Source organism: Phyllostomus discolor, chromosome 1, assembly GCF_004126475.2.
Source record: "Phyllostomus discolor isolate MPI-MPIP mPhyDis1 chromosome 1, mPhyDis1.pri.v3, whole genome shotgun sequence".
NCBI lineage: Eukaryota > Metazoa > Chordata > Mammalia > Chiroptera > Phyllostomidae > Phyllostomus > Phyllostomus discolor.
This window is the reverse complement of record NC_040903.2, coordinates 105,960,403-105,987,688: the sequence shown is the minus strand read 5'-3', so window position 1 is coordinate 105,987,688 and position 27,286 is coordinate 105,960,403. Positions and strand designations below refer to the sequence as shown.

Sequence of the window (27,286 nt, the reverse complement as noted above, 5' to 3'; positions counted from 1 at the left end):
CCACAACCTATGAAGTGGGCAGACCATCCCCCAGGGAGGGGAGGATAAGGTCAAAGAATTTGGATAACCATTTGATATGCCTATCACAAAGACAAGTTCTCCTCAGTGGAAGGTTATACATAACTGAACGTTTCTGTCCAGGTGGTACCTATTATAACTACAGGAATGGATGCAGATTAGTTTTCTTTCTCAGAATAATGGCCTCCCCAAAATATCCATGTCCTAGTCCCTGGTACCTGTGAATATGTTACATTACAGGGTAAAGGGGGAATAAGGTTTGCAGATGGCATTATGTTTGCTATCACCTGACTTTAAAGATGATAAGAGTATCTCAGATTTTCTAAGTGGGCCCAATGTCATCACAAGGGTCCTTAAAAATTGTAGAGAGCCCTGGCTGGTATGGCTCAGTGGATTGAGCACCAACCTGTGAACCAAAAGGTCACTGGTTTGATCCCTGGTCAGGGCACATGCCTGGGGTACAAGCCAGGTCCCCAGTCAGGGACATGCAAGAGGCAACCAATTGATGTTTCTCTTGCACATCAATATTTCTCTTCCTCTCTTATCTCTCTAAAAACAAATAAATAAAAAATCTTTTAAAAACAAGTGCAAGAGAAGCAGAAGAGGAGGTTGGGATGATGCTATGTGGGAAGGACTTGACCAGCCATCACTGCCTTTGAAGAGGAGCAAGGCCATGAGCCAAAGACTATGGGCTGCCTCCATCTTGGTGATAATTTGTTACAGCAACAATAGAATACTATATTTTTCCATGTCTAAGGTGCACTTTTTTGCCCAAATTTTTGAGGAATAACTAAGGATGCACATTATACATGGGAGTACTAATTCTGTATCTATATGTTTTAAATTCTTTTATTTATGCTTATGTGTTAAAAGCATAACTCTAGAAAGCGATAATGATACCCATGTGCAAAATATCCTGGAAGGTGATAATTGGTTTTATATATAAATAAAAAATTGAGTTAAAAAATTAAAATGAAAGATTTTTTCCCTATAGTTTTGGGCCAAAAACATGAGTGTGCATTATACATGGCAAAATATGGTACCATTAACTTGGGTCCTTAGGATTCTTATCACCAGTATTAAAAAGCAGAGCTAAGCAGGGGCAAGGAAAGGCCCCTAAAGGTACCATTACTGCTATCCTCATGATAAGGAGGCCATTAAAAAAGTGTATTTTAGGTAAAAAGATGAAAATACATTTTGTTTTTTGGTCTTTGGGTTATCCCACATTCCAAGGGGATCCCTCATTTGGGTGGAGGCTCCATGAAGAACTATTTCATAAAGACCTACTGAATCCAGAAGCTCCTAGGTGTTCCCTTCATCCTATTAAAGCTTAATGATCCTATCTATTAAATAAAGCTTGAAAGTGACTATATTGACTATAAATACACTAAGGGATAATGAATGGTAATATATAAATGAATACTCATTTACTGTTTATCCTGTTAGGAAACACTGGCATATTTAATGTGGTTTCTTCTAGCAATGCTTAACCTTTTTTTTTCTTAAGATTTTATTTATTTATTTTTAGAGAGAGGGAAGGGAAGGAGAAAGAGAGGGAGAAAAGCATCAATGTGTGGTTGCCTCTCGAGTGCCCCCTACTGGGGACCTGGCCCACAACCCAGGCATGTGCCCTGACTGGGACTTTGAACCTGCAACACTTTGGTTCATAGACCGGTGCTCAATCCACTGAGCCACACCAGCCAGGGCAACCTTTTCTTCTTTAATCCTCACTCAAGGGTATGTTTATTGATTTTAGACAGAGAGGGAGCAGGGAGAGAGGGAGTGAAAGAGAGAGTGAGAGAGTGAGGGAGAGAGAGAGAGAGAGATACATTGATGTGAAAGAAAAACATTAGTCGGTTGCCTCCTGTACAGTTCATGACAGGATTGAACCCACAACCTATGTAGATGTCCTAACCAGGAATCGAACCCACCACCTTTTGGTGTATGTGATGACACTCCAACCAACTGAGCCACTCAGCCGGGGCATGCTTAACCTCTTTAAAGACAGTTTCACTGAGAATCCAATTGAAGAAAAATACCAACACATGCGAAATCTAAGGGGACTCGTGAATGAATCCCTGAAGCATCTATCCCAGTCCAGAACCCCTGCTGCAAATGCTAGGAAAACTGAAGAAGTTAATTTGAGGGTTGTTTAAGGCCTGTGTCGTTAAAATCACTTCTCGATGTCGACTACTTACATCCTGCCTACACACAGGCTGACCCTGTCTCCAACCCACAAAACTCCAGAATTATTCATAAGTACATAAGTACATATTTCACACTGGTCTAGGAGACCACAGGAGTAACAGACCAGAAGTCAGAGATGAAAATAAGATGTGAGAAGAATGAAGAATAGGGAAAAAGGAATAATAAGAAATGATTGAGGGAGTGGCTTTTTGACAAGGTTACAGATCTTATAGGCAGAGAGGCACAAAATCATTATTTCCTTTTAAATAGAATCTGTTAGGGGAAAGTTAGAAAATGAGGAAGGAGGAGGAAAGGTGGGAGTAGGTCCATTGTTCTTAACAGAAAAGCAACCACAAATAATTTTGACTAACTGTCTCTAGTCATATAGCTGTTTCAAAACAGATGACAAAATGTTGCCTGGAGTGGAAGATAAGGATCCTGGGAACACTCCCCTACAGATGCCTATGTTTAGGTGGTCATGTCCTCCATAGAAAAAACATGTATGGTCAGCACCACCATAATCCACCAATCAATATGTAACTCCTATTCTCTAATGTCATACTAACCCTCACCCCACCCTGAAAATTATGTAAGTCCTCAGGACAAGGAACTTGGGGCCTCTCTCACCATCCTCGGCAAGGCCTGATCTATTTCTTGAGAACGTGCAAATAAATTCTGCTTGCACACTACTTGACTTGCTGATCTGTAATTCTTTACTGTGCTGGCAAGAAGAACCAAGTTTTCAACAACCTAACTACCACCAGAATAAGGGTGGCTGAGCCCAGGCCAAGACAATAGATTGACAGCCTAACCCTGTCCACCAAGCGAGTGGCTCTCAGCCACCAGGGATGTATCCAAGGGCAATGCTATCCCAGCCCATGCCCACTCCACAGCTGCCCACATATCCAGTGCCCAGATCACTGCTGTGTAGGGAGCCAGTGCTTCTTGAGGTAGTCAGCTGGGCATGCCCACCAGGGCTCAGTAGTCAGAAGTACTGTTGTACAAGCCCTGGCTGCTCTGTGATTGGGCAAATGAGTCCTCCCTGCATTCTGGAAACTCAAATGCAAAATGCAAATGATACCAAGACAAATCTTCAGTCCTTTATCAAAATCTTAGGGTCAGATATACTTCAAATTCAGATTTTAGAAAGGTAACAGTGCCTATGCACTATAGTAATGCCTATGGTGGGTCTGTCATCAAACACATTCATATGAATATTCATCCTAAATAGGAGAAATAGTTTAGGCCAAATTTTGCCACCAAATGAATTTATTAAGTCAAGTTTCTCCTCCAAATTAGTTATGAAATAATTTTGTTTTCAAAGTTTTGTTCAGAACTGCAGTGAAAATTTCTGCCTCTTTAATTACTCCATAGGGTAACTGTTGTATAGATTAAAAGAATCACAATGCCACCCTGCCCCTCCCTCAGGCCTCCTTCTGTCCTGCCATTCATCATACTGAATTATAATTGGCCCTCTTCTATAGGAATAATAGCTCCTCATCTGTGTATTCCTAGCACCTGGCCCACACTAGGCACATGTCCCCAAATGTATGAAAAATGGAATTTAATTAGACATCTAAATCCTCCACTAGCCAGTCTCTAACCAGGTAGGGAAAGGACATCCCAGTAATGCTCCCTCACTGCCCCTAAACCCAAGCAGAGATCAAAACACCAATGTGCCTACTTAGCACCAACACAATGGTGCCTGGAGAACACTTTCACATTTCAAAATACTTTTTTTCATAAACCCAATTAAGATCCACTAGGAATGGCCCTAGCCAGGGAGAGACTTGGGAGATTAGCACTTTAGGTAATCAGCACAAATTATCTAAGTCAAAAATTTTCCCTCCAGCCTTTAGACTGAAGAAACACCTGGCAGGCCCAGAGGCTCCCCTGAGGAAGACTGAATGAGCCCCAGACAACAGCAAGCCCAAGCTCTGGCTTTACAAGCTCTCAAGATAAAAAAGATGTGTCTCCTTTCCAAGGAACAAAGGGGAATATTTAACAATGGGAGGAAATATCCACCTGGACTACTGTCCTAGGTAAGGGTGGTCACTGGCCCCTGTCACTCTTCAGGCCAGTAGTACATCTTATGTCACATGGCCACTGGCCAGGTGAGCAAGGTGCAAGTCAGGATTAACTCTCTGCAGTCTCCTGGAGGCACACTTAACACCTAGAGCCAGGTGTCTTCCCGTTGTTATCACTGTTGATGGGCCAGAAACATTTATTATACAAAGGGCCCTTGTATCTCCCAGGGCAGAGAAGCCTGGTCCAGGATGCCCCCTAAAATGTGCTTTGTCCCAAGCAGAACTACACTGTCTCCAACTACCCAAGAAGCAGGGCATGAATGATCTGAGAAGTGTCTGCTCTTCCGCAAATGATCATTCATTGTAAAGCCACTCACCGTAGGAGATGAAAGGGACCTTAGAGCAAGACTCCATCAAGTCCATGTTTAAATTAAATAAATCTAAAGGAGCCAGCCAGACCTCTATACAGTGGATTTATAGCACGAAGATGCACATCTGTTTCTGGGAGTGATAGTAATGGTCACTACTCCTAGTGTTGGGCTGGTCCTTCCTGCAGGGGAACATAGGGGTCTCTGCTGCCACTGGACAGGTGGCAGTTGCAACTAACAGTCCTCACACCAGTCCTATGAAAGAAGGTATCAGGGCCCTCTCCTGGGCAGGTGATTTCTGCCTAGGGCTAAGGAGGCTTTCTCCAGAAGTTTTTATTTCCCCCACCTCTTTGGAACAGCTTTTCCTCCAGACATCTAAGGGGTGATCCAAGTACCTCTCCCCACCACCACCCACATCCCCAGAAAACAAGCTTGTTCCACCGCCACAAAGCATTCCAAGTCCTTCACTTTCCTCATCTCCTTCCAGTGGAAACCCTCTCCCGCAGGTATCAGCCTATGTTAGAAGAAACTATATGCAGAAAGCAATTCACAGGCTGAAAATGCTGTCTCTCTCAACCCTAAGGCATCTCATCTCAGGCTAGTGGAATTTCAGGCAACATAGCAGTCATACAACAAATCTGAGCCACTGGCAGGGAGACATAATGTTAAGCTTCTGAGGGCACAGCCTCACTCTCAGGTCACCTGCCCCTAGGATAAATGCCTCCAATACACAGGGTAGAAGAGCTACCTGTGGAAACTGTTAAATGAAGATCCCTGGGTCCTGCTCCCAGAGGTTCTCCCTGTAGGTCTGGGTAGAGCCCCAGAATCTGCACACTCAAGGAGCAACTGATGACCCCAATGCAGGCAGTGTGCTGACCATGCTAAGAGGTACTGACTTGCTCACCACCTATACCAACTTCTCAGTTTCCACCCCTTTACATTTTTTAAAAAAGTTTTTAAAGTAATTTGAGAGAGAGAGAGACAGACAGACAGACAGACAGAGACGGAGACATCGACTGGTTGTTCCACCATTCATGATTCATTGGAAGTCACTGTATATGCTCTGACTGGGGATCGAACCTGCAACCTTTGGTGTATCCAGATAACACTCTAACTAACTGAGCTGCCCAGCCAGGGCCTCTTTCCACTTTTGAAAAGTCTCTCAAAGCTGTTCCCTAAAGAGCTGGAAGCAGTAGGTAGGAGAAAGACAGTCCCTGAGGTTTTCCATTTGGAGGATGTAGCCAGAATGACCCCAACTGATACTCAATACCTGGGTAGTTATAGACCCAATTGTCTGGAATTTGCTTCAGCCTAATCCGAAGGGAAAAAAAGTATAAAAGACATAACTAGGATACCTGATGACATTTGACTAGTCACTGTTGAGTAGATAATATCAAGGTGACATTTCTAGCTTTAATAGCTTTACTGTGGTTTTATTCTTTTTCTCTCTCTCTCATTACTCTTTCTTTTTAGTGTTTCCAAATATTTTATTGTATTTTTTTCAATTATGATTTAGTCCCCTTATACCCCCCTCTCCCACCACAATCACCACTCTGTCGTCTATATCCATGAGTTCTTTTTCCTTTTTACTCAATTTCTCCTTCCCCTCCTTGGCTGTTATCCTGCTTTCTATCTATGAGTCTGTCTGTATTTTGCTTGTTAGTTCAGTTTGTTATTAGATTCCACATATGAGTGAAATCATATGGTATATGTCTTTCTCTGACTGGCTTATTTCACTTAGCATAATGTTCTCCAGGTCCATCCATACTGTCACAAAGGGTAAAACTTTCTTCTTTTTCATGGCAGAGTAGTATCCATTGTGTAAATGCCCATAGTTGTTTTATCCACTCATCTGCTGATGGACACTTGGGTTGATTCTATATCTTGGTGATTGGAAATTAATAGTGCAATGAACATAGTGGCGCTTATGTTCTTTTGAATTAGTGTTCTTGGTTCCTTCGGTTATATTCCCAGAAGTGAGATTGCTGGGTCAAAAAGCAGATCCACTCTTAATTTTTTGAGGTATCTCTATACTGCTTTCCACAGTGGCTACACCAATCTACATTCCCACAGATAGTGTGAAAGGGTTCCCCTTTCTCCACATCTTCACCAGCACTTGTTTTTTGATTTATTGGTGATAGCCATTCTGTCAGGTATGGGATAATATCTCATTGCAGTTTTAATTTGCATTTTTCTGATAGTTAGTGATGTTGGGCATCCTTTTATATGTCTCTTGGCCATCTGTATGTCCTTTTTGGAGAAGCGTCTATTTAGGTCCTTTGCCTATTTTTTAATTTAATTTCTCTCCCTCCTTTAATTTTTTAATTTAGTGTCATCCTTTGTCTCTTATTATAACCTTGGTTTTAAAGTCTATTTTGTTGAATGTAAGTATTGCTACACCAGCTTTTTTTTTTCCTTTCCATTTCCATGAAATATCTTCTTCCATCCCTTTACTTTTAGTCTGTGGGTATCTTTTGATCTGAGGTGGGTCTCCTCAAAGCAGCATATATATATGGATCTTGTTTTCTTATTCAGCTACCCTATGGCTTTTGGTTGGATCATTTAAGCCATTTACATTTAAGGTGATTTTTGATAGATACATATTTAGTGCTATTTTATTGGTAAACTATGTTTCTTTGGTTTTGTTGTTGTTATAGCTGTTTTTCTCCTCCTCCTTCTTAAAGCAAGTCCTTTAACATTTGTTACAGTACTGGTTTGGTGTTAACAAACTCCTTTAGCTTTTTCCTGTCTGGGAAGCTCCCTATTTCTCCTTCCATTTGAAATGAAAATGATAGCCTTGCTGTGTAAAGTAGCCTTGGTTGTACAACCTTGCTTCTCATCACCCTGAATATTTCATACCACTCCCTTCTGGCCTGAAATGTTTCTGATGAGTAAGCAGATGACAGTCTATTTGGTGCTCTCTTGTATGTAACTACCTGCTTTTCTCTTGCAGCTTTTAGGATTCTCTCCTTGTTTTTAAGCCTTGCCATTATAATTATGATGTGTCTCAGTGTAGGCCTCTTTGTGTCCAAATTGTTTGGGACTCTTTGAGCTTTCTGGATTTGTGTGTTCTTTTCCTTCACCAGAATAGGAAAATTTTTCAGTCATTATTTCCTCAAATAGGTTCTCCATCCCTTGCTCACTCTCTCCTCCTTCTGGTATTCCCATGATGTGGGTATCATTACACTTCATGTTGCCCAAAATGTTTCTTAAGATCTCATCATTTTTTGAAGTTCTTTTACTTTCTGCTGCTCTGCTTGAGTGGTTTATTTAGTTCATCTTCCCAATCACTGATTCAATCCTCTGCTTCATTTAACCTACCACCTATTCCTTCTAGTATATTACTTATTTCAGATATTTCATTCCTTATTTCTGAGTGGTTCTTTTTTATGGTTCCTTTATGTTTTTTCATGCTGTTGAGTATTCTTATAACCATTACCCTAAACTCTCTATCTGATAAATTGCTTGCCTCCATTTCATCTAGTTCTTCTGGAGAATTCTCTTGTTCCTTCATTTGGGGTCTATTTCTTTGTCTTCCCATTTTGGCTGCTTCTTTGTATTTGCTTTTATGTATTAGGTAGAACTGCAAAGACTGGTGCAGGATTTTGTCAGACACTGTTTGTGACTTGCCCTGGGCGACCTGTTTGGAGCTATCAGTGATCCACATGTGGATCCCTTTGCTGGGCCTGTTTATGTGCAGAAAGAACCAGGCTGTGCACCAACGCTGGCTTTTACCAGCGCCAGGCCCAGGGGAAGGTCAACTAAAGCCTCAGAGTCCCCAGAGAACTGTCTTATTTTGTTAAACTTAATCAATGATATAGTTTCAAGCTAGACTAAGCAGCCTGGCTTAAGCTCTGCAGGGTGGGGCAGAGTAATTCCTTCAAGTGGGTCTATTGCTTCTCCAGGCTGATGCCACTTGGAGAGGAGTGTTCTGCCTGAGAAAGATGGTTCCTGCAAATGGGAAATGACTCAGCACAGGGATTCTTGTGGCTGTTCCTTCACTGCTCTCCCCAGAGCCACTAGCTCAAGACTCTCCTCAAGTATCTCCAGTCTACTCTGTCTTCCCTCTGCCGGAGCCCAGGTTAAGTGGCTGCAACAAAATTTTGTGCATTGGCCCTTTAAGAGACTCTCTGAGTCTCCAGCCATTTCTCTCTGGCAGATAGAAGCCCTGCTACTTTACACAGGTGGATATTATCTGGGTTCCTTTCCCGGCTCTTCTGCTGTAGGATGGGGATCCCATCTTGGGGTTTAGACCCTATACTTCTCAGGGGAACTCCCTCCAGCTGCTGAAATATCCCTCCAGAACTTCAGCTGTCACCTGTGGGAGTCCAGCCAGCCCTCTTGTGCTCCTCCATGGCCCATATCAGTCATGTTGTGGTGAAGTGGTTTCTTTTATCTGTCTGGAATATAAGGGTCATCTGTGGCTAGTGTTCAGTTGGTTATTCAGGATTTCTCTACAATTCAATTATAACTCCAGATTGGTCCTGGGAGGTTAGTGGAGTTTCCACTTATTCCTCTGCCATCTTGGGTCTCCTGTGGTTTTACTCTTAGTCTTAGGAATTAAATACTGACATATTTAGAGATAAAAGGCCATAGTATCTCCAACTTATTTGCTAGTGAGCTCAGAAAAAAATAACACACACATGTATGTATATACACATAGGGAATACAGTAAAGCAAGAAATTGTTTAGTCTGGATAGAATATCTGGGAGTTCCCTATACTATTCTTACAACTGTCCTATGTTTCTCAAATTACATACTAAAGTAAAAGTTACAAAATAAAAAATCCCAGCATTTAGAGAGTGTAGGAGAGTACGGACTATGTTCTTTACTTTTGTATGTGTTTGAAATTTCCTACCACTGAAACAATTCCCTATACTAAGTCTCAGGTATGGTTTGGGTGGCACTGACCCTACGCTATGGGAGAGCCTAGATACTCATTTACAACATTAGGGGCCAGGAAGTTTGAGCTAAGAGGTCACCTGAATTTGCAGTGCCATACTTCACATCTTGTCCTATCAGTTCCTAACACCAAAAGGAAATAACTTTACAATCTTATTTTAATAATGTTATTTTTTTCTGATGATAAAAGTAATACCCGTCCTAGCTGGTATAGCTCAGTGGATTGAGCACAGGCTGCAAACCAAAAGGTTGCCAGTTCGATTCCCAGTCAGGGCACATGCCTGGGTTGCGGGCCAGGTCCCCAGTAGGGCCCACGTGACAGGCAACCACAAATTGATGTTTCTCTCCCTCTCTTTTTCCTTCCCTTCCCCTCTAAAAATAAATAAATAAATAAATAAATAAATAAATAACATCTTTTTTAAAAAAGTAATACCAATCCCTTCAGGGGGAAATCTTATATAAAGGCAACTATAAACCAGAAAATTAAAATCACCTTTCAGACATACATTGCCTCTATCAAAAAAGGAGTTTTTATTAGGACAGGGGAGATACCTAAAACCTCAGAATTTAGATTACACTCTAATACCTTTCCTTACATGGTTTTGGGGATATAAATGTAAGCCAGAATGATAGACTGATTTGTTTTAAGTTCTTATTCAATGAGAATAGAATTGTGAAAGAGAAGCCAAAAATCATATGACTCAGATGACAAAAGATGCATATGTAGAGGGATATTAAAAATATTTTACAACCCACAGGTACACCAACCAATTAAAACCAATCAGAACCAATGTAGATTTGATCTTTGCACCTGATAAACCCTTTAACTTCTAGGTTGTTGGGAATCCAGGAATATCTTGAAAAGCACTAACTATTCACTATTTTAACAATTGATAGAGCCACAGTGGTATATTCTGGTTGAATACCAGCTCTGTGCTTGAGGGGATATTAGCTCTAATAACTGTGGTTTATTCCAACTCTCATGAGATATATGCCAAGTTCATATGCAGTCTATACTAAACTCTGAGGAGAGTGACTTAATTCTCCCCAGAGCTCCAGACAAAGTGAAGACCCTGGAGTAATTTGGGTATAGCTCAAAAATGTTAATGACTCACCCACTTTTCAAGAGCTACTGAGCCAAAGCACAACCCATTTGGTGTGGCAAAGGCAGGGGGAGATGGAAGAAGGAAGATATGTGGGCATTATTCACATTGGCTAACAAATTTTCCCTTTGGTTACAGAGACTCTAGAACAAAACAAGTGCCTTCAGGGACACTGAAGTGAGTCATAGGCTGAGAATGGAGACAAACTTCAATGCAACCACCTGCAAAACCTTCTATTAAACATATTTTTAGAGGAGTGAATTGACAAACTACTCCATGAAACAGTTAAATTTTAGAAGTTCATTTCTAATTTCAGGCCTGGGGCTTTTAAAGAAGAGTATTTTCCATTATCTACCCATGCCGAGAGAATACTGTGTTGGTTACAATGCAGGGGCACATCACAGCTGTTCCTGTGAGTTATAAAAGGTGGGAGATTTCTTACACAGTGCCTGGCTCAGGGCCATAGGTAATTAACTGCTTGCTTAATAAATGCTTTTTGATGAGGAGGATGCTATCAGAGATGACCTTGCTCATTGGGTCACAGGTTGCATTTATAAGCCATTGTCTCTTCAGGGAACCAACCTGAAACCAACACAGTCAAATTGTAAGTGTATGATTATATTCATATAAGAGGCAGTGATATAGGAAAAAAATAAATGTAAACGTGAGCTGTAAACTCTATTCTTATCTAGCTTAATTTCCAAGTCCACTGGTATTTGTTTTTTTTTTCCCAATTTCAAGGATACTCTCAAAAAACTTCCATAATCTGGAAGACCTTGATTACCATATCAATGTTACCTACAAATATGGAGAGAGTAATGACCAGCTCCTAATCCAAGCCACCCAAAAGCCACCATAGGGACATCCACTAAGTACTTACCTTAAGGAGGCACTTTACATGCAGTATTTGACTCGAAGGCTTTACACAAATGGCTGCCCTACAATCCTGCTCTACACCATTTTCTCCATGTCCACACTTTAAAATACAGTTTTCCATACTCTCTAGCTAAAAGCTATTGCTTTCTTTCCCTTGTAACATAGTTAGCAACTTCCTAAGTAAAATGCTTCTTTCTAGGTTGTTTGTGCAACCTAGAAAGAGTACGGGCTGGGCGAGGTTAAGCAGACTTTTGAAGGCCCCCAAAGTAAAATTTGATGCAAGAGAACAGAAATCTGGCCATGACTTCATCACTGAGGTAGTATGTCACCTGAAAGATGAAGAAAATGACCAAGAAAACTATTGGGTTATCCAAAAAGTTCTTTTAGTTTTTTCCATCTGATGGCTCTAGCAGTGCTTAGTTGTCTTTAACGTCATTCAAAATAATTTTATTACATTGTATTGTGACAGCTGTCATATCAGTGTGCATTTTTAAAAAACTTATCAAAATTGGTGAATTTTTGTGTAACCATTTTAATATTGAAGATGGAATAAAATAAGCAGCATTTCTGGCATATTGTGCTTTATTATTTTAAGAAAGGTAAAAAGACAACCAAAATGCAAAAAAAGATTTGTGCAGTGTATGGAGAAGGTGCTGTGACTGAACATGTCAAAAGTGGTTTTCGAAGTTTCTTGGTACTATTAACATTTTGGTCAAACAATTCTTGGTACTATTGACATCTTGGTCAAACAATTTTTTGCTGTGGGGCTGTTTTATGCATTGGAAGATGTTTAGCAGCACCTCTGGCCTCTACCTACTGGAAGTCAATAGCAGGGAGATAGCCAACATACTCAAAATATCCAAAATCAATAAAGTTATTAATGAAAATGAAACACGTGTCTTTTATTTCATAGAAAAAAACCTAAATGGACTTTTTGGCTAACCCAATATTTATCAGTTTGAGACAACTCACCATGGAAAATGTGGATGAAAAAGGAGTACATTACTAAATCTGACAAACTCAGGTTAGGCCTGCATGGTAGATTTACAAACTGAGACACCACATAAGGTGGTCTGAAATTAAAACTTTCTAACTAAAAGCAGTTCAAGATAGGTCGTCATGTCCTGGGGTGGTATTTTTCCCTAACAAAGGTCAAACTGAACCTGTCTGTTGTCTTTTTGTATAAGATAACATACCAGATAACATCCTTTGGAATAGCACAGAAATTTCCATTTTTCCTGACCCCTCAGGGCACAAACACTGAATCAGAGCAGAGACCACAATTCCCTTCATTGTTATTATTATCATGTTAATTTTAACTCTTAACTCTTCTATAGCCACGTATGTAAAAGAAGTATGTGTCTATAATCAGGAGTGTCCAACCATGCAGTCCAAGGATGGCTGTGAATGCAGCCCAACACAAAGTCATAAATTTACTCAAACATTATGAATTAATTTTTGTGATTATGTGTCACAATGTATTTAATGTGTGGTCCAAGACAATTCTTCTCTCATTGTGTCCCAGAAACACCAAAAGGTTGGACACCCCTGGATTCCTTTTACTTTTTACCCAATCTTAGAGATTCCCCTCTCCTGCTTCCCCCCACTTCCCTAATTTATAAACAATAAATTTCATGTAACTCCATTACATCTTCCCCTTTGATGCTGATGTATAAAGTAAGTGGTAAAACTGCCATTTTCTGGAGCATACATGTACTCAGTCCCTTGAAATTTTGCTTCCCATCAATTGTTGTGAGTTTTGCTCAAATAAACTCATAAAAGTTCTTACAGGTTTGGATATTTCTTACACGGACCAAAATCTTGGTAAGGAACACATTTTAGGAGACTTCCAGTCAAGTTGGAGGTGTAGGTAAACATGCTTTGCCTCTTCATACAACTACACAGAAAAAAATTACCTCTAAACTATAAAACAAATATCACCCAGAACCATCATAAAATCAAGCTGTATGGAAGTCTGACACCCCAGGATTTAAAGAAGCCACATTCATCTGCTGGTGTGGCTCAGTGGACTGAGTGCCAGCCTGCAAAGGAAATGGTAGGCCAGTTCAATTCCAAGTCAGGGCACATGCCTGGGTTGCAGGCCATGTCCCCAGTAGGGGGCATGCGAGAAGCAACTACACATTGAAGTTTCCCTCTCTTTCTCCTTCCCTTTCCTTCTCTCTAAAAAGAAATAAATAAAATCTTTAAAAAATAAAATAAAATAAAATAAAATAGCCACATTCACCTGATGGGTAGGAAGGGCAGAGACAAGGAGAGAGGTGGAGAGGGGCAGAGGAGTGGAGCTGTGGTAGTGGCAGGAGAGGCAGAGGAATGAGGTGGTGGAATTGGCAGTTCTACATTCACGTGTGGTGTATAAAAATTGAGAGGGATATCTTGGGATTGAGGAATCCCAGTTCCAAACCAGACCACTCAGCAGCCCAGGGTTTCAGTGCCAAGAAAATAAATCCAAGTAACTTCTGCCTATAAAAACCAGTGGGGGTTGGGGAGGCAGCAGAAACTGTCAGATTATCAGGCGACTCCTTTTAAAGGGACTGCAAAAACTGAGGATTTACACAGACCCAAACCATCTGGGATTCAGAACCAGGGGAAGAGCTGGAAGGGCACAAGTTGCATATAGGCTAGAAACAGGGCGAGTGCTGGGGACAGCTTCCTCCTGGGCAAACCTCCAGAAGCCAAATGGCATCACTGTCCCCTCTTCAAGCCCTCCCTTTACACAGAGCTACATAGCAGTGAAACCATTTGTCCCACCCTAGTGATCACCTAAGGCTCTGCTCCATACAATTTATAGATCCGCTGTTCTACAATAGGCAGCACTACTAAGACAGGGAGTCAAAGCAACTCTACCTAATACACAAAAACAAACACAAGGAGGCTACCAAAATGAGGAGACAAAGAAATAGGGCTAAACTGAAAGAACAAAAGAAAACATCAGAAAAAGAATTAAACAAAATGGAGATGAGCAACCTATCAGATGCGGAGTTCAAAACACTGGTTATCGTGATGCTCAAAAAACTCACTGAGTACAGCAACAACATAAAAAGACCCAGGCAGAAATGAAGGTTACATTAAGTGAAATAAAGAAAAACCTACAGGGAACCAACAGTGGGAGGGTTGAAATTAAGTATTAGATGAACAACTGGGAACATAAGGAAGAAAAAAGCAGTCAATCAGAACAGGAAGAAGAAAAAAGAATTTTAAAAACCCATAGAATAAGAAGCCTCTGGTACATCTCCAAATGTACCAATATCCAAATCATAGGAATGCCAGGAGAAGAGGAAGAGCAAAAATTTGAAAACTTATTTGAAAAAATAATGAGAGAAAACTTCCTTAATTTGCTGAAAGAAATAGACATATAAGTCTAGGAAGCACAGAGAGTCCCAAATAAGTTGGGCCCAAAGAGGACCACGCGAAGACACATCATAAGCGGGACCCTCTCTCTTCTTCTGTATGACATTGTTGTAACTCCATGCTGCCTGGAACTCTAGCAGCCATCCAGCAACCATGAGGAAAATTAAATTCAACACGGCCATCATGGCAGAAATGAAACCTGCTTTTTGATGACATTATTGAGTCATCCTAGAAGTGGCCAAACTCAGTATTTCAATGACAGACAGAAAATTTCCCTATCATTTAAGCCATTTGAAGTCAAGTTTTATGCTACTTGCAGCCAAAAACATCCTAACTGATAAAATTTGCTTCACAATTCTTGGAAGGTGGCCCTTGGCCAGCCCTCCTCACCTTTACCAGTTCATCTACTAAGTAAACAAGCTGAATTCTCAAGGGCCATGCACAGAGCCTCCCTGTTATTTTCCCCCAGTTGTATTTATGAGAACAAAATTAATTTCTAGCCCATGAATTAAACATTGCTGCTCCAGCTAAAAGATTTTAGCCGTAGCCTTTTTTTTTTTTTTTTTTTTGGCAAGAGAAGCAGATCCCGATATGTTCTAAATAAGCTACAAGGAGGCAGAGGGGTAGGAGGGGAGGCAGAGGGAGGCAAAGGGGAGGCAGACATTAAAAGAAAAAAGGAAGAGTTAATAAATCCCACTCATGTCCAGCTTCTCTGAATTGTCAGCCTGAGGCTGACAGCAGGCTGGGTAATGTGCATCTAACTTGAGCAAACAGGTAAATCACCTGGAGATCTTATTAAACTCAGGTATTGATTCAGTAGGTCTGGGACAGGGTCTGAGGGTCTTTATTTCTAACAAGCTTCCAGGTGATGCTGATGTTGCTGGTCTGAGAATCAGTCTCGGGGGGCAGGTCATAGAGGCCTCCAACCATTCATATTAACCACCAGACCCTGCAGTGACCCCAGCAACTGTGGAAATGGAAAGCAGAAGTGATCATCCCTGAAATGTGAGCTAGTGAGAACCAGCTGTTTAAAACTCAGGTTCAAGGGAGAAAATGAGGTGAGAACATGCCCCCAAACACACACACACCCGCCTTTTAGAAATAGAGGAGAGTGGAGAATAGAGGAAGAAAGGAGGAGGAGGAGGGCACTCTGGGTCTAGTATTTGGGTACTATTATACCTTTTGGAGCATTTTATTATTTTAGTCCTGGGGCAGTACCTGAGTCTGTAACATCAAATGCCCAACTAAGACATTATTCCTAGCCTCCCCTCAGCCATAGCCAGCCTGAGGGGCCCAGCTCCAGTGTATTTCCCCCAGGGCCTCTCCTGAAAAACTCCACACTCACCCCAACTAGTGTCTGGTCTAGCAAATGGGCTCCAGGCCATTCTATCCGGGTAGAAATCACTGGCCTGTGGGATGGGCTGAGAGGAGGAGCCAGGCAGAGGCTGAAGGGCAGTACCTCCATAAGCCTGATCTCTTCCCCGTCCTCCTGGTCCCGCTGAATCTTCCTGGCCCTGGATACCTCCAGCCTTGCTAAAGCATCAGTCCTTGAACCACCCGCTCTCTCTCCCTCCTCTCAGGAGCTCTGCTCACACTGTTCCCTGTGGATACAATGCCATCTCTCCCAAACCCCTGGGCCAGCCAGCTAAGGGCTGCCTGCCAGGCTTAGTCAGCTGCCTCCTCCTCTGGGGAGCCTCCCCAACTACCTGAGCTGGCAGTTTGTAACTAATGCTGCCTTGGCTGTTACCACCTGTGCACTTCCAACTGGCCCCTAAGTACCATAAGTCAGGAATGGTGCCAGTGCCCAGCAGGTAATCGGTGTGTAATAAATGTTATTGAACAAGAAAATTATATCATGATTCTTATCTAGCTGTGTATTAGAAATACCTGAATGGCTTTTTTTTTTAAGCCAGGACATCAGTCCTACAGATTCCAATTCAGTATGTCTAGGTGAGGGCCCAGGCTTCTGAAAATTTAAAGGCCTCCCAAGTGATTCTCATGTGCAGTCAACTTTTGACATCATTGGAATGACAGAAATGAATGAATTAGTGGCTGATGAATGTGACTGCTCGTATCCTCACAGTTGTGAGGGTCCTGCTCATGGCCATTCACACACATACTGAACAACTGACAGGCACTTATGAGGGAGGAGGGCTGGTACCTGTTGTTGTACCAGCCGTCCTCCCTCATAATCCATGGCCAAGAGAAACAAAACCACAGACACATCACCTTTACCCTTTACCAGGGCCTTCTGACAACCAGGGAACAGTCTGAAACAAATCTCAGCCTACAAGGGATGAGATAAAGGGCAGAAAGGCAGGATGGGAAGAACTGAGGGCATGCATGACTGAGGCTCCAAGGCTAACAAGCATCTGTGCCAGATTCCTGACCACCTTCTTTGCTGTATTATCTCATTTCCCTCCAGCCACTGGCTGTACTGTTATTCTCCTCACAATACAATTGGGGACAGTGAGGTTAGGGAGGGGGAGTTTTCTGCCAAAGGCTGACTTTGGGGATCTGGGTTTGGAACTCAGACCCTCTGACTCTAAAGCCCATACTCTTAATCCCAGAGTTGTGGCAGTTCCATAGAAACATGACGTGTCCCAGCAGAGGGTCGCACGCACTGCAGGCCAGAGACTACAGAATGTCAAAATAAATGCTCAATGAGAATAATACCACCCAAAGACAATGTTGTCTTTTGTAAATTCTTAAAGAAACCACCATGACTGTGTCATTCTGCTGTAAATCTGTCAATGGCTATAATTTTATACAACACACAAATCTAGATAAGGTGAGAACTAAAGCCTTATAGTGAAGTCATGATCAAATATTGGGGCTTAAAGGCTGTGCCTTCCATCTGAGCCATGAGTGCTACAATCTCAGACAGCCAACAAAGCCAGGGCAGGTTTCATAATGTGGGCCTCCATCATGGGAGGTAGTAAGAGCAGAAAGCATTGAGTGTCTACTCTCTGCCAGGCCCTTTATTTTATGCTTCAATTCTTAAAACAACTTTCAGCTCAGTGTTATTGTCCCCATTTCCTAGATGAGGATATTGAGGACAACAAACTGGTAAGGAACATGTATGAAGTTCAATTAAGTGGCAATGCTGGGATTCTAGCCGGGTTTCTCCTCAGCTGCACTATTTCTCCTTTCATGATCATGGTGCAATCTGCAGTGACCTTGACTAGTTATAAAAAAAATGAGCTAATTATGTTAACCTCAACCTATATTTACACATGTTAGGACTATATAGCCAGCAAAAGCTTACTCATTCTGTAAGTTTTACTGGACTCCAGCCCTGGGTAAGGTAAGGTTTTTACTGCTTGCTCAATTATTAAAAATGCAAAAGTTGTACAATAAATGGGCTGGCAATTACAGGGTTTAAAATGAAAATTCATTTATATTTTTCAGTTTTGTAGTAGTTTAATTGAGCATTAAAGATTTTTTTTTTAAAGATGACTCAAGGAGACAGGAAGGGGTAAAAAATTCAAAACAGACCCTAGAAGAGTTACAGAAATGATTTGGCCCTGTTTCTACTGCTTTCATTGCCTACTTAAGGGACACCTTAAGAAAAACACTAAAGACCAGGTGAGCTGTTAGATGAACAAAACATTTATCTACTAAATAGTAGCCTTTTGGAGGGAAATAGAATGAAAGAAAAGGGAATGGGGGAGGGAGGGATTGTGTTCATTTCTCTTTGGGGACTTTGAGAAAGAACCCTTGTTTCCAAAGCCAAAGCAATATTTACTTACCCATGCAAGAGAGGCAATGAAGCCAAATACTGTGCTGGCTTTGTAGAATGCATTGTGCTGCAGGAAGACCTTTTCTCCTTCCAATAAAGAAAAACAGCCAGCCCTGATTGATGTGGCTCAGTGGGTTGGGCGTCCCACACACTGAAAGGTCACAGTTTTGATTCTGGATCAGGGAACATGCCTGGGTTGCAGGACAGGTCCTGGGTTGGGGGTGTGTGAGAGGCAACCAATTGATGTTTTGCTCCCTCTCCTTCTCCCTCCCTCCCCTGCTCTCTAAAAATACATGAATAAAATACCTTTTAAAAAGCAAAAAAAAAATAGGAAAGAAAGAAAAACAGCCAGTATTAGGACCAATAATAATAACAGCAGCTGACAATTACTAGACAGCAACTGAGGGCCAGACACTGTGCTAAGTGATTTACACATATTATCTAATTTAATTCCCACAACTTCATGAGCAAGTAGTGTTAGTATGCACCCCATTTTACAGGTATGAAAGCAGAGCATAGAAATGTTTATGTCTAAGGCCATACAGCTAGTAAGTAAGTAAACAGGAGAGCAGGGATTCACATTTAGATCTGTCTCTCTCTTGAGTCTTGCTCGCCCTAAAAAACCTGGAGGCAAAACAGAAGTCTCTGGCCACACATCACCGTGGCTCCTCAACAACCTTCCATCATTGATGGAAGAAGTAGCACAACCCAACAGACATTAGACATCAGGACCATCCCAAGTGGTGGATGCAGGTTATCCGATGCCCAACAGAAGACAGCTCATCTTTGGGCAACTCTCAGAATTGACCACAATTTGACTGAAGGACCAGTACTTTCCAAACCCCTGCCTCTCTTGACCCTCTCTACCCCCAGACTGCTTTGTTAATCCCTGCCAATTCTCACCTCCCTCCCCAAAGGCTGAATCCCACTCAGGGTGGCCCAGATGCATCAGCAACCAGGATACCAGAGCCAGAGAATCCTGTATTAGCTTAACAATGTCCATGTTTGCCCTGGGCAGGATAGAGGAAGGGAGCAAATCACTGCTTTGTTTGCCTGGTACAGTCACTGAAGTTGTCCTTTGAGGGGAAAAACCCATGATGTCACCATGAGACATTGCCTTTACCCCTGAATAGGACTCAGGGTGACATTTCTAGAAAAACAGAAAAGTCTCTGCCATTTCTGGAAACCAACAATCAGAACACCTGGAGACAAAGGTGAAGCTCCCTGGAAAGCAGTCCCAGGAATTCTACCACAGCTGCTCCTTACTCCCCTGTTCTATTCATCTTGAGATTGAGGGCACGGGCTAGCTGCCCCTTGGGCCAAACCCTCAAAGCAGGCATTTTCATGAGCTCAAGGCTTCAGGTGAAGATTTTATTCCAGTTGAAGTTTGCATTCTGTCCTTGAAACTCATAAACCCATCCCTCAGGATCTGTGGGCACCACTTGGTATGCTGCAGGGATAAAGAAAACTTGTTCTGGCCCCAAGGACAGTTGTGAAAAGGTGGGGGCTAGTCAGTGGAAGAGTATGGACTGGACAACTTGATAGATCTTTCATGGATGACATTTTACCACTATGCAAATTACTCTCCATACACTTCACACCTACCACATCCTCTGATAGGCATACTGCATAGACGCCTCTTGTTTCCAGGGCAACTGCACCTGGGGTGGGGGCATTGATACAGCCAGCAAGGGAGGGGGTGTGAAGGGGGAATCTAGTGAGGGGAAATTTGTGGGTCAAAGCATCAGAGCTTTCACTGGAAATAACCCTGAGATGACAGTGTCCCTAGTCTTCCAGTTGCCTTAAATAACCTAGCCACAGCACAACCAATCTTCTCTCACAAGGTATCCATCAGATAATATTCATTTGTTTGGAATGTTTCTAAGTCACAATTGTGAAACTTGAAACTACAACACCCACCATTGCCTGCTCTTTTTAGGGACACTTTATATTTTTTTCTAAAGATTTATTTACTTTTAGAGAGAAAGAGAGAAACATCAATCAGTTGCCTCTTGCATGCTCCTAACCAGGGACCTGTCCACAACCTGTCCACAACCCAGGCATGTGCCCTGACTGGGAGCCGAACTGGCAACCTTTCCATCTACAGGCTGGTGCTCCATCCACTGAGCCACACCAGCCAGGGCTCGGGAAAGAATTAAGATTAAGAGAATGGAGCTGACAAAAAGTAGCTAAAGCAGAGACTATGCACAGAGGAGCAAGGCTGGGGTTTGGCAACATCACCACAAAACGGAAACCAGATTCCTTCCGAGTTGACTTCTCTGGGGAGTGTGGAGCCAAGGGAGGTGTCCTCTGGCCAAGGTCCTTCAGAACAAAGATTCTGCCTTCGCCTCAGAGAACAACCTGAATTGGGCAGAAGTGACTTAGAAAACCTTAAGGGGAGGCCTCGTCCTTGTGGCTTCTGGAGTGTCAAGAGTCAGTGGGGTTCAGTGGCTGTAAAAAGTGGAGCCCCAGACATGCAACATACTATTTTAAGTGCTCACTTCTCCCTGAGCTCTCTCTGACACTGCAGCTATTATATTAGGCTAAGACCCAATATCCCAGAGGTAGGTGGACTCTGAAGTACAACAGTACTGCCCCTGGATGGGGCAGGAGGAGCTCTGTGGAGGTTCTGGGGCAATAAAGGCTTTGGCTGGCGGGGTAGAAGTGTGTTCATGAATTAATGTCTGGACATCTTACAATTTAGTCATTTGGAGAGAAGAAGGAAGGCAGACTAAAATTAAAACAACACAAAACAAAGACCAGGGTGAAAAGGACACAGAACTGAGGAGGTGCATTAAATGGGGAAGGGCTGAAAGGCTTCATGATTCCCAAAGACCCCTGCTCCTCTCACTATTTTTCAACTCTGCATCCCCCCCACCCAGGCGCAACCCCCTCAGCCACACCCCCTACAAAAGGTACCCAGAGTCTGCATGGGTTTGTTTCCAGAGCAGGGACTGCAGGATTTCAGGGAAAGGCTTGGAACCCAAGTGGCCCCATTATCAACCTAGGCATTTGAAGCTGGCACTATGTCCAGGAGCTTTGCAAAAAGAGGTCTTCTTATTTTCTCTTCCTCTTCCCCTCTGGAAATAAAAGTAGGTTGTATTTCTCCTGTCCCGGTTCCTTGGTTATCTCAGAAACCCAGCTGAAAGAGCTTCTTGGAGTACAGCTCGTCCAAGTCTCAGCCCAGGGGACTATCAATGCCAGCGCCTTTTGTCTGGGTTACTGCCGCTCTGTTGGCCAAGGCCAAAACCAGTTACTAGGGCTAGGGGTTCTTCCAGGTGGTTTAGAGGTCAGCGACTGGAGTCACTTAGGGCAGGCAATGAGCCCCTGGAGACTGGGAGGGTGGGGTGGGAAGAGTTCGAGGGGTTGTCGACTTCTGGGTTCCCTCTCCTGCTGGCAGAGATGGGGGTGCTAAAAAGGAGGGTGGGGGGAGAGCCACCGGTGTGGTGACATACCAGCACTAGCCAGAGGGGTATAGGGCTTGGAGAGGGCTCTGCATGACCACAATCGGGGCTTAGTGCTGGAAGCAGCGCACTCTCAACGTGAGCTCGTTGTGCTCGCCAGGAAACTTCTAGGGCCACAGAAGTGCAACTGGGCATGAAGACCAAGGAGCAGGGCAGGTAATACGGATCTTACAGAGGTTAGGAAGGTAACTGGCTTCTTTCATTTCGAGCGCGAAATCAAGACTGTTCTGGGCCAGGTTTCTCCACCCACCTTTTTTCCTTTCTTGTCCTCAACTTGGCCCCGAAGTCCGTGGCCCATCGAGGACACTGAGAAGCTTAAAGGCGACAGATAGGAGAGCCCCTGGGGCCCACAAGGGCAACACAATCGACCCGCCCGTCTTCCCTCGCTCAAAGCCCGGTTGGGTCGGTGACCAGCCTCTTCCCTCGCTCACCTCTGCGAACACCCGCGGCGCCGCAGGACTCTGGGTCCCTCCCGCTCTCCATCCGGGAGCGGACAAGTGCGCCTACTCAGGCAGACAGCGGGGGAGGCAGAAGTTGAAAATACCTGGGTAGAAATACTTGCCCGCCCCAAAGGGAGGGCAACTGCAAGCCACGGGGACATGGGCGCCTGGCGGAAGGCCAGTGGAGAGCGAGGGGGGCTCCGCACCGCCTTCAGCCGACCCGCTACTCCACGCTCGGCCTCGCCACGGCGCGCGACTTACCCCAGAGCAGTGTAAGCGGCTTGGCTTTGGGGATGAGCACCAGGGAGTACACAGCGGCCAAATGGAGCAGGCTCATCAGGACGACGTTCCTCCACACGATGTTCTGCCGCTGCCCACGTGCGCCCGGCCTCTCCTGGCTGCCGCCGCCGACCGCCGAGCCCTGAACCCCGGCACCGCTTTCCTCCGCAGCGTTGCAGAGGGGGACCCTCCCGGGGTCGGCGGCCCGGCCTGGCATGGCTGTGAGACGGGGGCGCGGGCGGCGGCAGCAGGCAGAGATCTGCCCGCGCGGATCTCTCTGGTAAGGGCGGGAGCACCTGCCTTTTAGGGGGGACCTCCACACCTTTTGTCCCCGCCTTCCCGGCCCTTCTCCGGTTCCTTCTCTCTTCAGGCTTTCAGCGTGGCCTAAGGATGCAAACCTAGGAGCCCGGCATCTGTTGCTGGCGTACTACACACGCTGCAGCGGGGGGCGGATTTCAGCTGTGAGGCGGAGGGAGCGAGCTCGAGGGCCGGAGCGGCGCGGAGGAGCTGGAGGAGGCCGGCGAGCGGGGAACTCAGTGGGGGAGGCAGCGCTCCGAGGGAGCCGGGAAGAAAGACCTGCAAGAGCCAATCACGATCGCTCGTGGGGCTCTTAAAGAGAAAGGTTCCCCCTGGGTCCCCGCTGCGCTGGCCCTCTAGGGCCAGGGCGGGCCGCTGGGCTGGCGATGGGCAGCCAGGGTTTGGGGTTGGGTGGGCTTGGCTCTGGGACCGGGAGCCTGTTAAGCGGCTCATAGCACTTCTGCTGTGTTTCTCCAGTTCCAAAATATACCTTTCTACTTGAAAAGCTTCCTCCCCCCCCCACCTCTCCCCCCATCCCTTTCTCTCCCTCCCCCCTTTCTCTCTCCCTTTCAACTTTTGCAACTACAGGCCACCCGTGTGGAAGAACTGAAAAAATGTGCTCGGAGTCCCAACACAAGTTAAGGCCAGATCCGAGGTGGGACTCAGAAGTCCCGGGTCTGCCGGTTGGTGTGGCTTTTGGGCCTGTGGAGGGATGGAAGGCAGCCGCTCAGCTCTTAATTAGGCTGCTGCGGCCAGACAGTTGCTCGGTTAGTGCCTATTAGAGGATACAGAAACTAATCGGGGGATAGCCAAAAGCTGCCGCAGCTCTATTTACGGCAAATTTTTGGCTGACCATCGCGTTTGTGGACTGTCTGTCTCCTTAGCCCTCGTTGATGAAACAGTACCTTCAAGTCAGCACCATTGAGAATTGGGCTTTAGAAAAAAAATCACACAGAACAAGAAAAATCAACCTGTGAAAAAATTGTGTCTGCTCATTCCTCTTCTAACGCAGGTAATTTAGAGCTGCCCAGAGCCAACCTCAATTGCACAAAAATGCAGGGGGTGCCCTGTACATGTCCCGAGCAGGTGTGGCTGCACCTGCAGGTAGGTAGCAGAAGAAAAAGGGCTCAAGACTGGAAGCCAAGGTGTCTGAGTGACCCTCTCTGGCTCTCTATGCACGCATTTCCTTACTGGGGAAACAGAACTGATCTTTATTGTTCCTTCCAGCTTGCAAATTCTGTAAGTGTGTGCTTGAGAGGGTGCCACTATGTTGACAAATAAAGCTGATTTTTTTAGATTACCCATTGCTGAGAATCCTGTCCAGGATTCCAAAAAATTACAAAGAGCTGACTGTATGAAAAAGCTATACATGAGCATCTTACTGTTAACAGACCTGAACAGGTCCAATTAGGCGGATACAATAATGTCTAATTTAAAACTGAAGCAAAGTATGTGTGTCTGTGGAATTGTGGCCACTTAGCAAGTGTTATGGTGGTATGTCAGATGGAGCTGAAATTATAGAATGAAAGGAAATTCGCCTAGGGACCAAATAAATGTCAGCACTGTATGAGACAATACAACACAAAACTGGAGGGAGGGTATGCATTTCATCAGCCAGCTCAATCTGGGATGTATAATAACCACTTTTTCTTCTCATGCTCCCTCTGCTCCCACACCCACCAGACCCACATATTCCCTGTGGCTCTGTAGTTCAGACTCTCCTTTTTCTGGAGTAGACTACTTGCTTGGCTCAAAGTCTCTATGTGGGTTATTGTAATGACTCACCTCACCTTCACTAACCATTCAATCATTTGTTTGGCACTTATTAGGCACCTCCTGTGTGTCAGAGCTAGTGGACATTGGAGATACAAGGATAAGTAGTTAGGTGTCTGCCCTTAAGGAGGGAAAATAGAACAAGTGGAACTTTTTGACAATGACCTTGGAAGGACAGGAATGTCCAGTCCATTATCAGAAAAAAATAAATTCTTACTAGGAGTCAAGAATACATACAAAAAGACCAAGGGAGGCAGCAAAAAAAGTTCTTTACTTGGTCCCTGGGTACTTTATCTATTAGATAAGATACTGAGTCTTGAATATATCTTGGATGAGCATCTTACTCTCTTCCCTCCAATTGGTCAGACTGGGTTAGACCAGTCCACTTCATCTGTTTGGACTAAGGGTGGGTACAGGGATATTTGTATGTGGGTCAGGCGTGGAGATAAGTACTCTTTAGGTCTTTCAGATCCTGCCTGCAAAAGGATGACTGAAGGAAAATGGTCCTTCCAGATCTCACCTCAGAGTAACACCTCTCGTTTATTGTGTGGCCATGGCATTCAAAAATGACTGAGCAAGTACAGCAACAAATCTGCGTCAAACTCTACATTAAGCTTGAACATTTCTCCACAGAAACTATGCAGATGATTCAGAAGGCTGCAGCTATGGGCAACTGGTGACTGGCAGCTTCATCACAATGTGCCTGTTCATGCAACATGTCCCATGCAGTTTTTTTGAGAAACATCAAATCACCTAGGTGACTCAGCCCCCCTATAGCCCAGATTTGGCATCATGTGACTTCTGGCTTTTCCCAAAACTAAAATCACCTTTAAAAGGGAAGAGATTTCAGACTGTCAGTGAGATTCAGGAAAATATGAGGCAGCAGCTCATATTGATTAGGAGAACTGTGTGAGGTCCCAAGGTGCCTACTTTGCAGTGGACTGAAATGTCATTGTCCTATGTATGTTTCTCGTGTCTAGTGTCTTCTTCAATAAATGTCTATTTTTCATAGTATGTGGCTGGATACCTTCCGGACAGACCTTGTACTTTTGCTAATAATGACTGTTCCCTTTAGTATATTATTTCATCAGAGCCACTGTCTTTTTTCCCACCTAAGGTTGTTTTTCATTTGTTTGTTTGTTTTTTCCCTTGAAAGACCTTAGTATATTTTCTTTCTTAGTTTCTGGCCAAGACTCCAGAAGTGGATGAGTATTCATCTTACCCCTTGATGGGGGCAAGTGGGACAGTAACCATTACCCTGTCAAATAATTACCCAAAATATGATAAGAGTCCTAATATTGGTATTTTCAAGATAAAGTGGAGGCACAAAGGAGGGAGTTGTTAATTCACACTAGGGCTAGGAGAAGGGAGGTCATATCTGCATAAGGGTTTTTTGGGTTTTTTTTGGAAAGTCGGTTAACTTTTTAAATTGAGGTCAAATACTCATAACATGAAATTTATCATCTTAACCATTTTAAGTATTCAGTAGCATCAAATACATTCACATTGTTGTGGAACCAATCTCCAGAACTCTTCTTGCAAAACTGAAATTCTATGCACGTTAAACATCAATTCCTCATTTCTCCCTCTACTTGCTGGCAGCCACCACTACGTTTTCTGTTTCTGAGTTTGACTACTCTAGATACCTCATAAAGTGAAATAATATAGTATTTGTCTTGTGTGACTAGCTTTTTCACTTGACAGTGTCTTCAAGGTTCATCCATATTGTAGCATATAATTTCCTTCCTTTTTCAAGGTCAAATAATGTTCTCCCACATGTACCGTATTTTCAGACTATAAGGCCCCCCCCCCCACCAAATTTGGGAGGAATAATGGTTGTTAATGCTGCTGTTGAGTTCTGTTTACATTTACATTGGTGAAATATTATGTTATTCATGTTATTAAATATTTTACCACATTGTTTGCTTCAAATTTTTTTCCCTATTTTCCTCCTCTAAAACCTAGGTGTGTCTTATGGTCCAAAAATACAGTGTATATCTCATTTTGCTCATCTGTTCATCTGACAATGGACAATAGATTGCTACCACCTTTTGGATATTGTGATTAATGCTGTTGTGAACATAGGTAAACAACTATCTCTTCAAGACCTTGCTTTCAACTCTTTTGGATATGTATCCAGAAGTAGTATTGCTGGAGTTTATAGTAATTCTGTTTTCGTTTTTTTTTTCAAACTTCTATACTGTTGTCCATTGCAGCTGTACCATTTATATTCCTACCATCAGTGCACAAGGGTTCCAACCTCCACATCCTAACACTTGTAACTTTTTTTATTATAGCCATCCTAATGGATATGAGATGATATCTCATTGTGGTTTTGATTAACATTTCCCTAATGATTAGTGATGTTGAGCATTTTTTCATATGCTTATTGGCCATTTGTGTGTCCTTTGGAAAAATGTCTATTCTAGTCCTTTGCTTA

At 43.5% G+C, this 27,286-nt stretch overlaps 1 protein-coding gene across 1 annotated transcript in view; it reads right to left on the bottom strand.

Moving 5' to 3' along the window:
- Positions 1 to 23,380, bottom strand: part of SCD5 (stearoyl-CoA desaturase 5) — a 164,056-nt gene extending 140,676 nt beyond the window's left edge. Inside the window, exon 1 of the mRNA XM_028506535.2 lies at positions 22,759 to 23,380. Coding sequence (XP_028362336.1) covers positions 22,759 to 22,993 — 235 coding nt within the window. The 5' untranslated portion in view covers positions 22,994 to 23,380. The remainder of the gene's footprint in view (positions 1 to 22,758) is intronic.
- Between the last annotated feature and the right edge of the window lie 3,906 nt (positions 23,381 to 27,286).